Source organism: Poeciliopsis prolifica, unplaced genomic scaffold, assembly GCF_027474105.1.
Source record: "Poeciliopsis prolifica strain line A6 unplaced genomic scaffold, Auburn_PproV2 SCAFFOLD026, whole genome shotgun sequence".
Taxonomy (NCBI): Eukaryota; Metazoa; Chordata; class Actinopteri; order Cyprinodontiformes; family Poeciliidae; genus Poeciliopsis; species Poeciliopsis prolifica.
This window is the reverse complement of record NW_026562401.1, coordinates 4,252,342-4,265,600: the sequence shown is the minus strand read 5'-3', so window position 1 is coordinate 4,265,600 and position 13,259 is coordinate 4,252,342. Positions and strand designations below refer to the sequence as shown.

At 41.5% G+C, this 13,259-nt stretch overlaps 1 protein-coding gene across 1 annotated transcript in view; it reads right to left on the bottom strand.

Annotated features, from left to right (window-relative positions):
- Positions 1 to 7,952: 7,952 nt before the first annotated feature.
- LOC129371546 (threonine--tRNA ligase 1, cytoplasmic-like) overlaps positions 7,953 to 13,259 on the bottom strand; it is a 35,097-nt gene continuing 29,790 nt past the window's right edge. Inside the window, exons 12-18 of the mRNA XM_055048173.1 lie at positions 12,907 to 13,044; positions 11,410 to 11,487; positions 10,350 to 10,450; positions 9,764 to 9,865; positions 8,620 to 8,692; positions 8,368 to 8,482; positions 7,953 to 8,217 (exon numbers count right to left, since the gene is read on the bottom strand). Coding sequence (XP_054904148.1) covers positions 8,075 to 8,217; positions 8,368 to 8,482; positions 8,620 to 8,692; positions 9,764 to 9,865; positions 10,350 to 10,450; positions 11,410 to 11,487; positions 12,907 to 13,044 — 750 coding nt within the window. The 3' untranslated portion in view covers positions 7,953 to 8,074. The remainder of the gene's footprint in view (positions 8,218 to 8,367; positions 8,483 to 8,619; positions 8,693 to 9,763; positions 9,866 to 10,349; positions 10,451 to 11,409; positions 11,488 to 12,906; positions 13,045 to 13,259) is intronic.

Here is a 13,259-nt window from a genome sequence, read left to right as displayed (position 1 = left end):
TTTTTTTTTCATCAGTATTAAGGAATTATTTATTTAAAACAAGCTCCTATATCTTGCTGCCACGTTATTTGTAAATTAGCTTCGTCTTATTTCTAGTGTACCAAGACATTTTCACCCGAAACTGACGAAAACACTTGGTAAGATTTTGTGTTTTTGAAGTGATTACATTAGTATAGTTTGATGTTTATTAATAACGTTATAAATATCATGCACAGAAAACAGTTTTCTAAAGTGCAACAATGACTTAAATGTGCAATTTGTTTCAACCTTTCCAAATGGACTTAAACCATTTTCAGTGTTTTCACAGACCAACGGGTTTGTTTTTAGAAAGCACAAATAAATCCAGATTTCAGCTGCTCTGCAGTCCAGGCTCATTATTGCCTGATTCTCCTCTTACGTTTCTAATTGGAGACAGATCAGGGCTGCTGGCAGGCGGGTCCAGGTCTCCTTCTCTTCTATGAAGCAGAATAAAGTCTGGTATTTTCCTCATGAGATAACCAGATATATATCCCTCTGATGGTAGCCCACATCTCACTAAAATTCCAGAATTGCACATTCACGCAAATAGTATGACAATCAGAGATATCAGGCTTCAACTTCGACTGATAATCACTTGGATGTTCATTCTTGTCTTTGGCACGTTGGGTCTGACGTCTGTTTTTTCTCAGAGAGCTGAAACGTGGATCTATCTGTCCACCCGATCAACTTGCCGTGTGCAGTCAGGGGTAGTTTCAGATGTGGGCAGCATGGGCGGGCGCCCAGGGCGGCACTAGAAGGGGGCGTTTGGAGGGAACACAAGCACGAGAGAGAGAGAAAAAAAGGGAGAGTGAAAAAGCTTTTTCATTTCTCTGTTACATGTTGACTGAGCTTTGCTTATTTGAGTTATTAGTGGGGAGCAGATGGAGGTGGTCACTCATGCAAGCTGAAGGAAAGATTAAATCACCCATATTGCCAATAATCTTAACCAGTTATCAGGAAAGTGGTTGGTTTAGTGGATGTAAAAATGGGAGCTCTTCCTTTTATTGACTGAAAAAAGAGAACACACCAGCATGACCACAAAACCAGAAGAGATCCAATTTCAACACATCCAAAACACCTCCTTCTTACCTGCGTAAGAACATTATTTTCATGTAACAGCTGCGTGGAGGACGTTGTTTTTCGCATTGAATCTAATATGCAATCAATTCGACTCATGAAACAGCACATACTGGCAGCCAGACTACAATAAACCATGACTTAAAGTCTCCACCTTCAAACAACAGATTTAATCTCTACGGATAATTTCCTTGTTCCTGACAAGTGGAGAGAAAATAAGTTATTTATCTAGGAGTGGCCGCGGCTCAGGGGATGAAGCAAGTTGACCTCTTTCCGACAGGTCAGAGAGGTCAGAAAGCTTACTCAGTATTAGACAGAAAACGGTCAAAGGAAACAATTGTGAGGTTTAAGAAAGCTGTGAAAGAACCTGGGCAGAAATGTGCAGAACTCAAAACCTTCTGCGGCGTTGAGGGGCCCGCATCACTACACAACAGAGACATGGGTTAACGCTGGACTGACAGAGAGGCCCCTGTCATCGCACTGCATGCTGAATAATGCATATTCCCACACAAATTAGCATTTAATTGAATTAACAAACAATCCCAGGTGAAGTTTGGAATTTGGGGCCCGAAGCAGCTGACACCCGTCTTCCAGAGGAACTCTGAACACAAAGTGAAGCTCGCTTTTGTGCTGGACGTCTCTGAAGATTGGAGATGAGATGTGAGTGAAACACTTTCTGTTGAGGAATGCGTTCGCTTTCCAACTTGTCAGTTTGACGGTTCAAGTTTTGCTCATTGTTAATTTGCAAATTGTAAAGGGGCCTTGAGGAGCTCAAACTGAGTCTGCAAACTCACATAAACACACAGGCTGGCGTAAACTGGAAGAGGAAAAGCTGTGCAGACTTTGGACTTGGTAAAACACAGGGGACCGACACCAGCAGATGAAATGGCTCCACAAATCTCTCTCTTATATGGATTTCATTTCAAGATTCTCTTCCCTTTTCATTGTTCCTTTTGCTCCTTCCACCAGTTTTTCCTTCCACACAACTCTTCATTTATATGGCTGTGATTGTGGAGGTACTAATATTGCATATTTGTGCTAAAATCCTTTTTTCAGAGACTGATGTTGGAATCTTCATGAGTTTTAAGCCAAAATCATCAAAAAACTGAAACAAAAACTTGAGATATACATTAACGTTTTAGATTATATTCTAGTTTATTGATTAAACTTCATTAATATGTAATAAAAACTGCTTATTTAAGTTAATTTTACAGAATATAATCTCAACAATCAGGAACTTTTTCTTCAGAATATGAATGCATGAAGAATACAGATATTTTGGTAATCGGTCACAAAAACTAAAACATTTTCTGGCAGGAAGCGGACACTTGTGTCCAAATGGATAAACAGCTCTGAAAGAAGCAGGAATAATGAGAAACATGTTTTTTAAATGTGCTCTGAAGTCTCATCTTTCATGACTTAAACTGCCTTCCTCTGCAGGTTAAAGTTACCCCAGAAAAACAAATCCCAAAGGTAAAGTGAGGTCAGCATCAGAGGTCATCTTCTCCTCTCACTCCTAAAATTCATCCAGTTTCTTCACGGCAAGCTGAAATCAAACATGCATTATAATCTACGAAATGCATTGCGGTTTTTCAAAAAGGCTCACAATAGGCGCATTAATTTTAATCAATATGGATTATATGGAGGAAACAAGACAATCGTATTTGATTTTAGTTAGAAAAGCTAAAATATTTCTCCTCGGGTGGCTTTTCTTACACGCTGGACGTGTTTCAGTCCAACCCACATGTCTCCTGGCAGCTTTTCTTTGACTGCTCCTAGAGTTCTGAAGATCTGACCAAAACAAGCAACGCTAGGATGTCTTCCACGTGGGCTAGAACAAAGTCTTAAAAAAAAAAAACCTGCTGCAGAAACATTTCTTCTCCTCGCTCCTCTGTGAAATAAAGATTTACAGTGATTTCACTGCGAAAAACACAAACCTTACCAACTATTTTTTGTCTAGTCTCTAGTGGAAATGTCTTGAAGCAAGACAAAACTGACTTACAAGTAGCTTTTCAGAAAGATACAGGGCATGTTTAAGTAAATAAGTAAATTCAAGATCTACTAGGAGATTATTTCACTTATAACTTGGGAAATAATCTGAAAATGGAAGTAGTAGTTTTTCATCAATAATAAGGACTTAAAAGCTCCAACATCTTGCTGAAAAGTTACTTGTAAGTTAGTTAGAATCAAAAATATTTGTTAAGCTTTGCATTCTTTTTTTTTTTTTTTTTGTTTTGCTGTGTTGCAGCTGCATGAGGGATGATAATAGTAAATATTTGCAGATCTGGAGTGAGAGCGACTTATTCTTCTCGCATACAAAAGTGACCTGAGAGTCAACACGGCCCTTGACCTCCTCCTGAAACCATGGGCCCCTCTCTCCCAGGAGCGTTTCAACAGGTTTGCAGAAACAATAAACCGAAAGCCTCTTTCACACAGAGGCTGCTCGTCGGAGTCCGCTCCCTCCAGGCGTCCCGCTCCGATGCGAGCGGGATGGGGAACGGGGTCAGCTGCGGTGCTGAGCATAGCAGACATACCTCGGAGGAACCCGATGCCAGGAGGAGACTGTACACCAGTGTGCTGAGCTGGGAGCCATCTGACTCTCTCTGCGAGTGTGACTCTCCCAGCTCAGCGTGAGTTTGCAGAAACATCCATTGCTAATATAAATCTAGGTGGAAAGCATGCAGAGACAAAGGATCCGGTGGGTGAGCCGGTTTGTTGGAGCAGCAGCAGAGCCAGAATGTTCCCCCAGTGTGAAGATGGGAGTCAGTTCTGAGCTGGGCAGAGATACTGGGCCCAGATAAGTTCCTGGAACAGAGGGGCAGTGTGGGTGGCCTGAGGTTTTTGGTGTATCCAGTCAAAGAAGAAAGCCGATCTGACAGTTTTTCTGGGGCTGACTTACATTTACAACTAAATAACTCTGATAGCTGGTAGACTCTGGAAACACTCTAAACATCCCCGTCTAAATCCTTCCAGAACTTCTGTGTGTGGCATCGAAGCAACGATGAATGAAGAACATTTACCTCTTGGACGCTTGTTAGGAAACATGCAGAACAAGCAAACATGCAAGCACAAACTCAAACCCAGGAACAACTGGCTGTCGCCTAAAATGAACCGGAAACCGTTCTGAAAGAGGACAGCAAAACTACACTGCAGGGCATTCTGGGTTAATACAAGAAAAAAACACAAAAGTGCAAGTCTACCCCAATTGAGAGAATTGACAAAGACAAAGGAAAAATCCTACAAAAAATCCACATTTGTGAAAAAGGAAGTTGCGCTCATGTCTTCTTCTGAGGTTTTAGTGAAAGATATTTACAGTAGAAACTTGACAAACTTGTTCATGTCCTCCCGTGAACAAAGGGCTCATCGGGGTCCGTATGTAAACCCACAGCAGGCTCCAGTCCACGAACGAGGCCTCATGCGGGACAAAACATAAAACTACCGACTCCCGAAATTTTGGCCTTATTCCGCCGTTGCTTCTCGGTCTGAGGAAATTTTCTTTTAATGATCCTGTTAGTAAGATTTTGAGTTTTTGCAGTGTATGAGCCCAACATAGATGGTTAGAAATTCAGCAAGACGGAGTGTATTGCAGACCCCTACACAGTCTGATCAGAGATTAGGCGTGTGTGGGTGTGCGTGGGTGTGTGCGGGGTGTGTGTGTGTGTGTGTGTGTGTGGTGTGTGTGTGTGTGTGTGTGTGTGTGTGTGTGTGGGGGGGGTGGGGGGGGGGGGTGTGTGTGTGTGTGTGTGTGTGTGTGTGTGTGTGTGTGTGTGTGTGTGTGTGTGTGGTGTGTGAAGAGGTCAGTGGGGGGTTGTGTGCTCTGTCTCTCTGTCCCTGTTTGACTCTGAGCTTTAAAAACCTCCTGTTATTGTTTTCAGTGGCTCCTTTCTCTAAGGCCACCCGGGCAGTGATCAAATCTCTCTCTGCCTCTGCTCACACACTTTTTTTTTTATTTCTTTTTTGTCTTGTCCCTTGATTTGCACACAGTTATAAAACGCACAACAACACACAATCGGTTTATTTATAACAGGGTGGGTGGGAGAGAGGAGCCCGGCCTTGGAGCTCCTATTTGGGAAGCCCAGCCTTCAATCACTCAGACTGACAGCTTCTCTGTGATACCAAAGAGAACAATACAGAGCAGCCTGTTTATCTTCCTCTGACCGACCCACTGGGCCCTGCCTCCAGCCTGGGTCGCCGTCACCCTGCCTCCCACCAGGAAAAAGGGACTTCCAGGACTGCAGCGATATCAAAGAAACCCCAAAGAGATTTTCCAGAATTAAATTCTCACCCCAACCACACTTTTGCAGCCTTGGTCGGTTATCTTTGCAGAAAAAAAGAAAAGAAAAAAAAGACCCAAAATCTTTCAGCTACATTGTTCACATGAAACTGAATCCACTTTGATATCTAACTCAGGAGAGATCGAACTTCCCCCTCCCCCCGGGGCAAAATACTCAAGTCAAAAGCATTCTCAAGCAAAAATGTCACAAAACAATTAGAGCAACCATAGCATGGCTGGACATCCATCCGTCCAGCCATGCTATGTTCGTTTAATCCCGTCAATCTGTTCATCAATACTTCTTTAAATACTTCCTTCTTTCTCCTATATTTTAGTGTTTATAGGTTCTGCATTTAAAGCCTGATAGCTGCAGAAATATCATCCATATTTAGAGTGATCTGAAATCTGGGAATCAGAGTTTGGAAGCTAAATAAAAAAGTGTAGCAATCCTACAGCTTAAACCAGAGTTTTACTAAAACAATATTTTTATTTTTTCATCTGGGTAATAAGATAAAAAAAATCATCAGGTTTGGATGAAATATTAAACATTTATCCAGGTTCAAGTTGTTCAAATGTGAAAATTTGAAGCTTTCACAGATTTTGCTTGAAATCTTCTGCTGCTTTGTGAAAAAAAAAAACACTAACCATTTCTTTAATTCATTGCGAATAAAGTAGCTTCTCTGACCTTTAGCTGCGGCTAAAATAATTTCCCCCCTTTTATTTCCAGCCTGACATCATGCAGTTTATGGTAAGCCCCTTCAGCTAAAAATAATTTTCTATGAACTCTGAGTGACTCCTCTAAATGAATGAAAGACTGCCTTGTATGTGTATATGCTTCACATACACATGACAGATTACATGGGTGGAGGGCAGGCACAGTGGAGAGGCGGCGGGGCGGGGGGGGAGAGAAAAAAGGCCGGCTGCAATTGTTATCTCGAGTGAAGCTTTGAGGAGTTTTCACTGGAGTTAAATGGTCCGTGTCATCACGACGCAACTACTGTGCAATGTTGGCTGGTGGCTGAACTGACCGGCCCGGGTTTTATCACGACGATTTGGACGAACCACAGCAGACTGAGAGACTCGCAGCCGTAAAACGTGACGACAAACTGATGAGATCTGGAGCAAAAACTAACTTTTATTACCCTCTGTGCTGACTGTTTTCTAGAGAAATCACTGTTTTATGTTTGAAATGCCTGAAACTATTTTTCTGCCATACATAACTGTTAGGACTGTCTTTGAGTCTTCATCCATCCAGCCATCATCTTCCACTTAATCCATCTCTGGGTCATAATAGAAGCAGCCTAAGCAGAGAAACAGTTTCTCAGCCACTCTGGGCTTTTCCCCATTGACCTGAATTTCTCTGGTACAAGTTCAACCGGGCCAATCAACCAACAGAATCAGAATTTGTGAATGATGTCGATTTTCAAGCCCGTTTTAGAGTTGTAGTCTTCCTGTAGTTTTAGCAACAGTAGCGGAGGAAGTGAAGGAAGCCATTCAATGTGTTGGTCACACTTCTGAATACTGAATGAGCGTAAACATTCAGTATTCAGTCAATCTGAACGAGATTAACCTCGTTCACATTGGCTCTTCTCTCTACAGAAGAGGATGGTTGGGCACAGAACAGGCAATATCCGGTAAGCTTCATAGCGTAGAATACACGTCATGGGCAAACGTGAACAGTCAGGTAAAATTTAAAGCCTCAATACAGCCCAATCCTCCAGCAAGCAATCGCTTCTCAACAGTCGAGGTTCAGACCAGTGAAGCAAAGCACTGAACAAGGGGTTGGTTTTTACCAGGCCAGGAAAAAATCCCTGTAAAATGATTAATAACTCTAGCTGATTCTGTTAAACTTTTCATTTAATGTTAATAGGATACACTTATGTCTTGAGAAGCAGAAGTAAGAAGCCCAACACGTCTGATTATTACATATCAGAAAGTTTGCAGAGCAGCTCTGCTGTTGGCTTCAGCAGAGCATTACTGGCATTATTTGAATGAGCCAGTCTTAACGTAGGCATGAAAATGCCTTTTCCTTTCTTACTGTAGCACAAACAAAAACATGTCAACCTGCGATAATGGTTTTAATTCAATTTCTTTAGAAACACTTCCAAAATAATTTTTTCAGCGATCATTTTTCTACATTTCCCTCTTTGCCTCGGTGTCACTGTTGTGACTGATGTCTTTTCCATCCTGTTGCCCTCTTTGAATTAAAGAGGAGGAAAAGCGTCCAATCCCTTTGACCTTCACCTTGACTTATCCGTTTCCACCAAACACACATAAAAACACGCGGGCCTGACACCACGTCCACCTTTCCTATTTTAGTCAGATTGCCTCCTCTGCGTTCTCTCGCTCTCTCTCTTCCTAACTCTTTTAAAGGTATGTCTGGTTTTCTGCTCTCATGATAAACTTACACAAGCGGAACGTTTGCATATTTAATGGCTTTTAGGGAACAAATTGCATCCGTAGCCCAGTGATGCAGATGTTAGACCGATAATCTTTAAATAGCCTTAAAACTACACTCTGTACTTTTTTGGGCACAGATTTGTCATCGAATTCCAGTAAAGGACAAAGCTAAGAGCACAAACAGCAATGTTAATACACTTTTATTAGAACTGATAGCGTTCACATTCATAAAAAAAAGAAAAAAAAAAGAATGAAGTAACAAATTGGAGAATGAAGCCATGATTTAACCCAGGAAACGAGGCGCTGTTAAAGCTCGTCTTGGTTGCTCCTGGTGTCTCGTAGACGTATGAGGGACCTGAGGACCTCCTCTGTTTGTCTGCTGCCCAACTGTTTACCCCCTCTGCTCCTCACGTTCACTGCTCCACTCTCACGCTCCTTATCGCCCACCACTGCAAAAAACACAAGGGAGGAAAAAAATAAAGACGCTGAAATATGTTAACGTTGATATAAGGGAGGAAGAGGCAGGAGATGGAGCATCAGGGGGGGAAAAACATTTATATAGGCAGCTCCAAGTTGCTGCTTTCATTATTCATCTTTACCAAATATGTAGTTGTACTGGGCCAGCTGAGCGGAGCGAATCTTCTTATTTAAGGTTGCTCCTTGATCGTTGTTGAAATCCACCAGGAAGCCAGCTTCGTGGAACGTCGCGACCACCTTTAGACAACCGAGAAGTTTTCCTCTAAAGATTTTATCTCTTAAAAGCTTCACATATTTACTGATTTATCACACTGAACTAAAAAAAAAGATTAGACAAAGAGGACTTTGTTGGCAGTTGTCCACAGAAGACTGACCTGTCTAGCGTATGACTCACTGTTGCCCCCTACAGGAATCACCATGATCTGAGACGGAGACAACCACAGCGGCCTAGTGTGGACACAAACAGAAACGTGAGAATATGTCAGATGAGAAGCTCATCTTTCACCATTTTTTTGCCTAAATCTCATCATTCTAATATTTCTTTCATTTCCCATGTTTTAAAGCTTTTTTGTGATACTTTTTTTATGTTTTTTTGGTTAAAATTTTTCAGTGAAGCACATTTAATTAAGTGTGATACAAATAAACTTGGCTTACTTGCAACATAATGGTAATTTAAAAATGTAATTCCAGAAATGAAACTTGTACCTTAGATAGATCCAAAGTACCTGTAGGGTATATTTAAACTATTTATTACTTTTTAATTTGGATGATTACGCCATAAAACTAACCAAAATCCAGTTTGTTGGAAAATGTAAATATTACAAAACAAATTAGAAAAGGATTAGGTGGTTTTCATAGCTGATGGTCCAGCAGACTCTGTTTGATGGGAAGCAAAATGGCAACATTTCTTTCATTTTCAACTGGTTCAGTTTCACTCCGTGTCAAAATGAACCAAACCTTTGTTCTCCTCCTCGCCTTGAGGAAACGAAACAAAAACTTCTGAAGAAGACATGAGCGCAACTTCCTTCTTCATGAAATGTAAACATGAAGTAGCATCACATTTTAGTAGCTGTGTCTTTGGCAAAAGACCCTGAGCCATTTCTGTCACCAATGCTAGACATGAACAATTGTTTTGGTTGCATTTACCCACAATGCCCTGTGCTATGGCTTTTAAATGGCTCTCTGGTGAGAAACGCACCAGAGTTCATTTCCACCAAACCGAGGCCTGGGCAATTTGACTAAAACAGCGAACTAGAGTTTGCTTTTTTTGGTTGGCATCAGAGTTAAGTTGTGCATTCACACACAAACAAACCAAACTGTCTAGGTAAACAAACTAAAGTTAGATTAAAGTGGATTGGCTGGTGTGAATGAACCCCAAGATAAAATACTGTTATGGCCACGACTGTAGATTGAAGTCCTAATCATCAAAATAAAACAGAGACACTATTAACTTTTTTAGAATGTGCTAACGTAAAGAGTTGTAGCTGTAAATGCCGTGTTTTGTCATCATGATCTCACCATTTGCCTCCAAAGTTTTCAGCCAGTATCGCAATCATTCTCTCCAGTGACCCCAGTACAGCCCTGTGGATCATCACTGGTCTGTGCAGCTGTCCGTCTCGTCTGAGGAACGTCAAACGATGATTAGGTCACAGTGCAAATCAATGGGGAGGGCAATTTTAATGATTTTTTTTTCAAAGAGTCGATATCTGAAGCAACCACAACAAATCTATCAACGTTTACGTTTTTGCTGGGTTTTTTTTCTAAAAAAAAATCTAATAAATCACAACAAGTATCTGTGCTGCAGTAGGATTCCTCTTTGCTGACTGATTGAAAACACTTTGATGGAAGCAGATTAACATGAAGCAAATCGAGATCAGAAGCAGTATCCTCTCTAAAGACAAAAAAACACCCAATTATTCACGACTAAATTAGTCTTTTCTTAACTTCTGTCATTTTAACCTGGACATTACAAGACTTTACTCACAAAAATGCGAGTTTAGAAAAATGACAAGTAGATGGCAGAACCCTGGAGGTTTAAACCAGCACAGATGTAGGAATGTTTTGGAAAGCGAGGGCCAAAGGCAGCAGATCTGAACTGACTCACCCGACGTACTGAAGGTTGAATCTGATGGGCAGCTGGAAGTCGAGCTGGATTGTGGCACACTGGTGTTGTCGGCCAATTGCATCTTTAATCTGGATGTCGATCTGAGATGAAACGGGACACCGTTTCTTAATGTCTGGACTTCACTTCTGCTTTTCAACAAATCTGATTTTAGAGCTCTTAGACACCAGCGGCAGCCCAAGTACATTTTTGCGGACTGAACTGGTTACAAACTTGTTTCTGGGAAAGCTGCAGTACCCAATTGTGGCCAACGTGGCCCAGCTTCACAGCTGTGAGGAATGCGAGTTAGAAAAGCACAGGACTCTGTGTGCATGTACCTCATACATGACCTGACCTTCCTCCTGCTCCCAGCCTGGACATGTCGGCCTAAAGCCAACATCCTCCTGCGACTTGTTCATCAGTTGCACAAAAATAAACAGTCCCAAAAGAAAACAGAGCACATTCCAGTTTTACAGTTTCTAAATTTATACGTAAAACTCAAGAAGCCAATAAAAAAAAATCTTAATTTAGATTTTATTGCTCCACACTGAACAGAAAATGGTGAAAATATAACAGTAAAGCAGTAATACCAGGCTTAAGGCAAAAGTGTTTTAAAATCCGTCACAGACAGTTAAAGTTAACAGAAAAGAACAATTATGTATATGTTTAAAAGCCCACAAAGCTCTTACCCTGAAGATTTAGGAGTATACTTACAGATGAAAACATTGGTTTCTAAGTAAAAGTTGGTTCTCAACTCAGAACCAACTGTTATTAAATCCTCCCATATGACCCATGTTAAATCCCCCTGGATGTAACGTGATTAATTTCAGGTGCTGTGTTTGCTTTCTGCGAAGTGGCATCTTCCATATATATTTTTTTTTTCTCTAATTGAGTCTGGAAAGTTTTTGCATATTTCATCATTGTGCCTCCGAGTTGCAAATCTGCACAATCCGTTATACTCCTTAAATCTGTATTGGCTAAGAAATATCCTGATCAGTGGATCAATAGCTGTAGCTGCCATCAGTAAATGTTTGCACCTTTCTCACCGCCCCTCCCTGCTGACCTTTGGGCCGTAGAAAGCTCCGTCTCCGGGGTTTAGCTCCCAACGTTCGGCAAACTGCTGCAGGCTCTTCTCCAGCTGCTGCTCAGACACAAACACACGAGACGACTGGAGATGAGGCGGCGCAGGAGAACAGCCAGATGATTAATTCACATTATTATCAGCATTTTGGGCTCTGAATGTGAACTGTGGGAGCTCAGAACACTGATGTTAAGTTACAATGAACAAAAATTCCTGGAAGACAGTAGAAGACATTCATACATGTGTGTCAGCTATGAGCTGGTTCTACACTAGTTCTTGGTTTTTCCATGGATGAAAGCTTTCACGCTATTTTCGGAGTTGGAGCAGAAGATAGAAACACAGCATCTGCAGGTGGGCTCATGGAGACCCGAAAGCCAATCAAAATGTCTTGAGCAGGACGTTTTATGCTTCCTCGAACAGATTGATTGGACAGTCTAAAGCATGTTCATTACATTTAGCTCCTCTTGTCACTTTAAATCCAAATAAGCTGCTGCTGCTGCTGGCTACGGCCCCTAATTTAACGTTTACACTCGCACATAACAGATGTTATGTAAACAGATGTGCAGTTATATGACTGTACATGTTTGAAAAGCAAAAATGGAGCCTCCTGCACAATCAACAAGAATTCATAAAGTGGTTTATATGCAGTCAGTTACAAAAAAAACATTGCGCATAACATGCAGTGGTAAAACCAGCTGATCAAATGTGCTGGAGCTCCGGTTGGGGTTAATAGATGAAGCCTGGATTAAGATGGGGTTGCTAGGTAATGGGAAAATGCCTATGGCTTGTCTCTTAGCAATTGTTTTTGAAACTGCTTGTTTTTCAGACAGTGAAAAATATTAAAGTATTTCCAAAAACATCTCGGTCTTAGAAGCAGCAAAGACTAATGGAAGTAGAAAAACATGCACAATGTGAATTATCTATAAAAGGTCTCCTTTAAACTCTAACGTTGGTTTTGTTGTGTTACCTAATTCAGAACCATATAGTTGTTGTAAACCAGTGATAAGAGTTAGCACAAGAGTAACATAAGCTCTCCTTCCATCTTCCTTCTCTTTATTTGAGGAGTTTCAGGAAGTCTGTGACCAAAGCTGAACTTGCATCTGCTGTTGTTCACTGAATTTATAAACAACCATTTCCAACAAGGGTTTTAAACGCACTGCCTATTCTCTTTCATGTTATCAAACACTGCTAGTAAATCCTTCTCCAAGTGCTGTGTTTAGCTTCTTCCAGGGCTTTTAGAATCACATTCCATTAATTTGTGAAGTTTTTGATATTAGAGTATCCGCTTGCATGAAAACTGGGATTAATGAGGTGATCTGTGAGCTGAACTGAATCCTTGAACTGCAATCCTGAGGAGAAATTAAAAATTAGCTGCATAAAACATTAAAGATAAAACAAGGACGTGGCTCAGCGTTCAGAAGTGGTGAAGCACTGGAGCCAGTTTGGTGGAAACACCCTATCAGGCTCTTCTGTTCTTGCCTGTTCGGCGTGGTTCCACTGTTCAGGCTCCCCCAGGCACGGAGTGGGACGTGTGGACAGCAAGCAGTGGAAGGAAAACCCAAACACTTGATAGACGCGCCGGACAAAGTCCAAACAAGCCACAATCTCCTGTTCCAGCTGCAGAGAAAGAGCGAAACGGTGGTGTGAGGGAGGGAGCAACAAGAGGACAGGAAGGTATGCAACAATCAGCAGAGATGATTAAGACAGAGGAGTTCAAAGGGTAAAATTCCTACCCAGGTAGGAAGAGTGCATCTAAGATTGAATTAGCATTTCAGAGGCCAGTGGTTATCATGTGATCTCTGAATTGCCAGGGCGCCACCAGAGACCTGGAG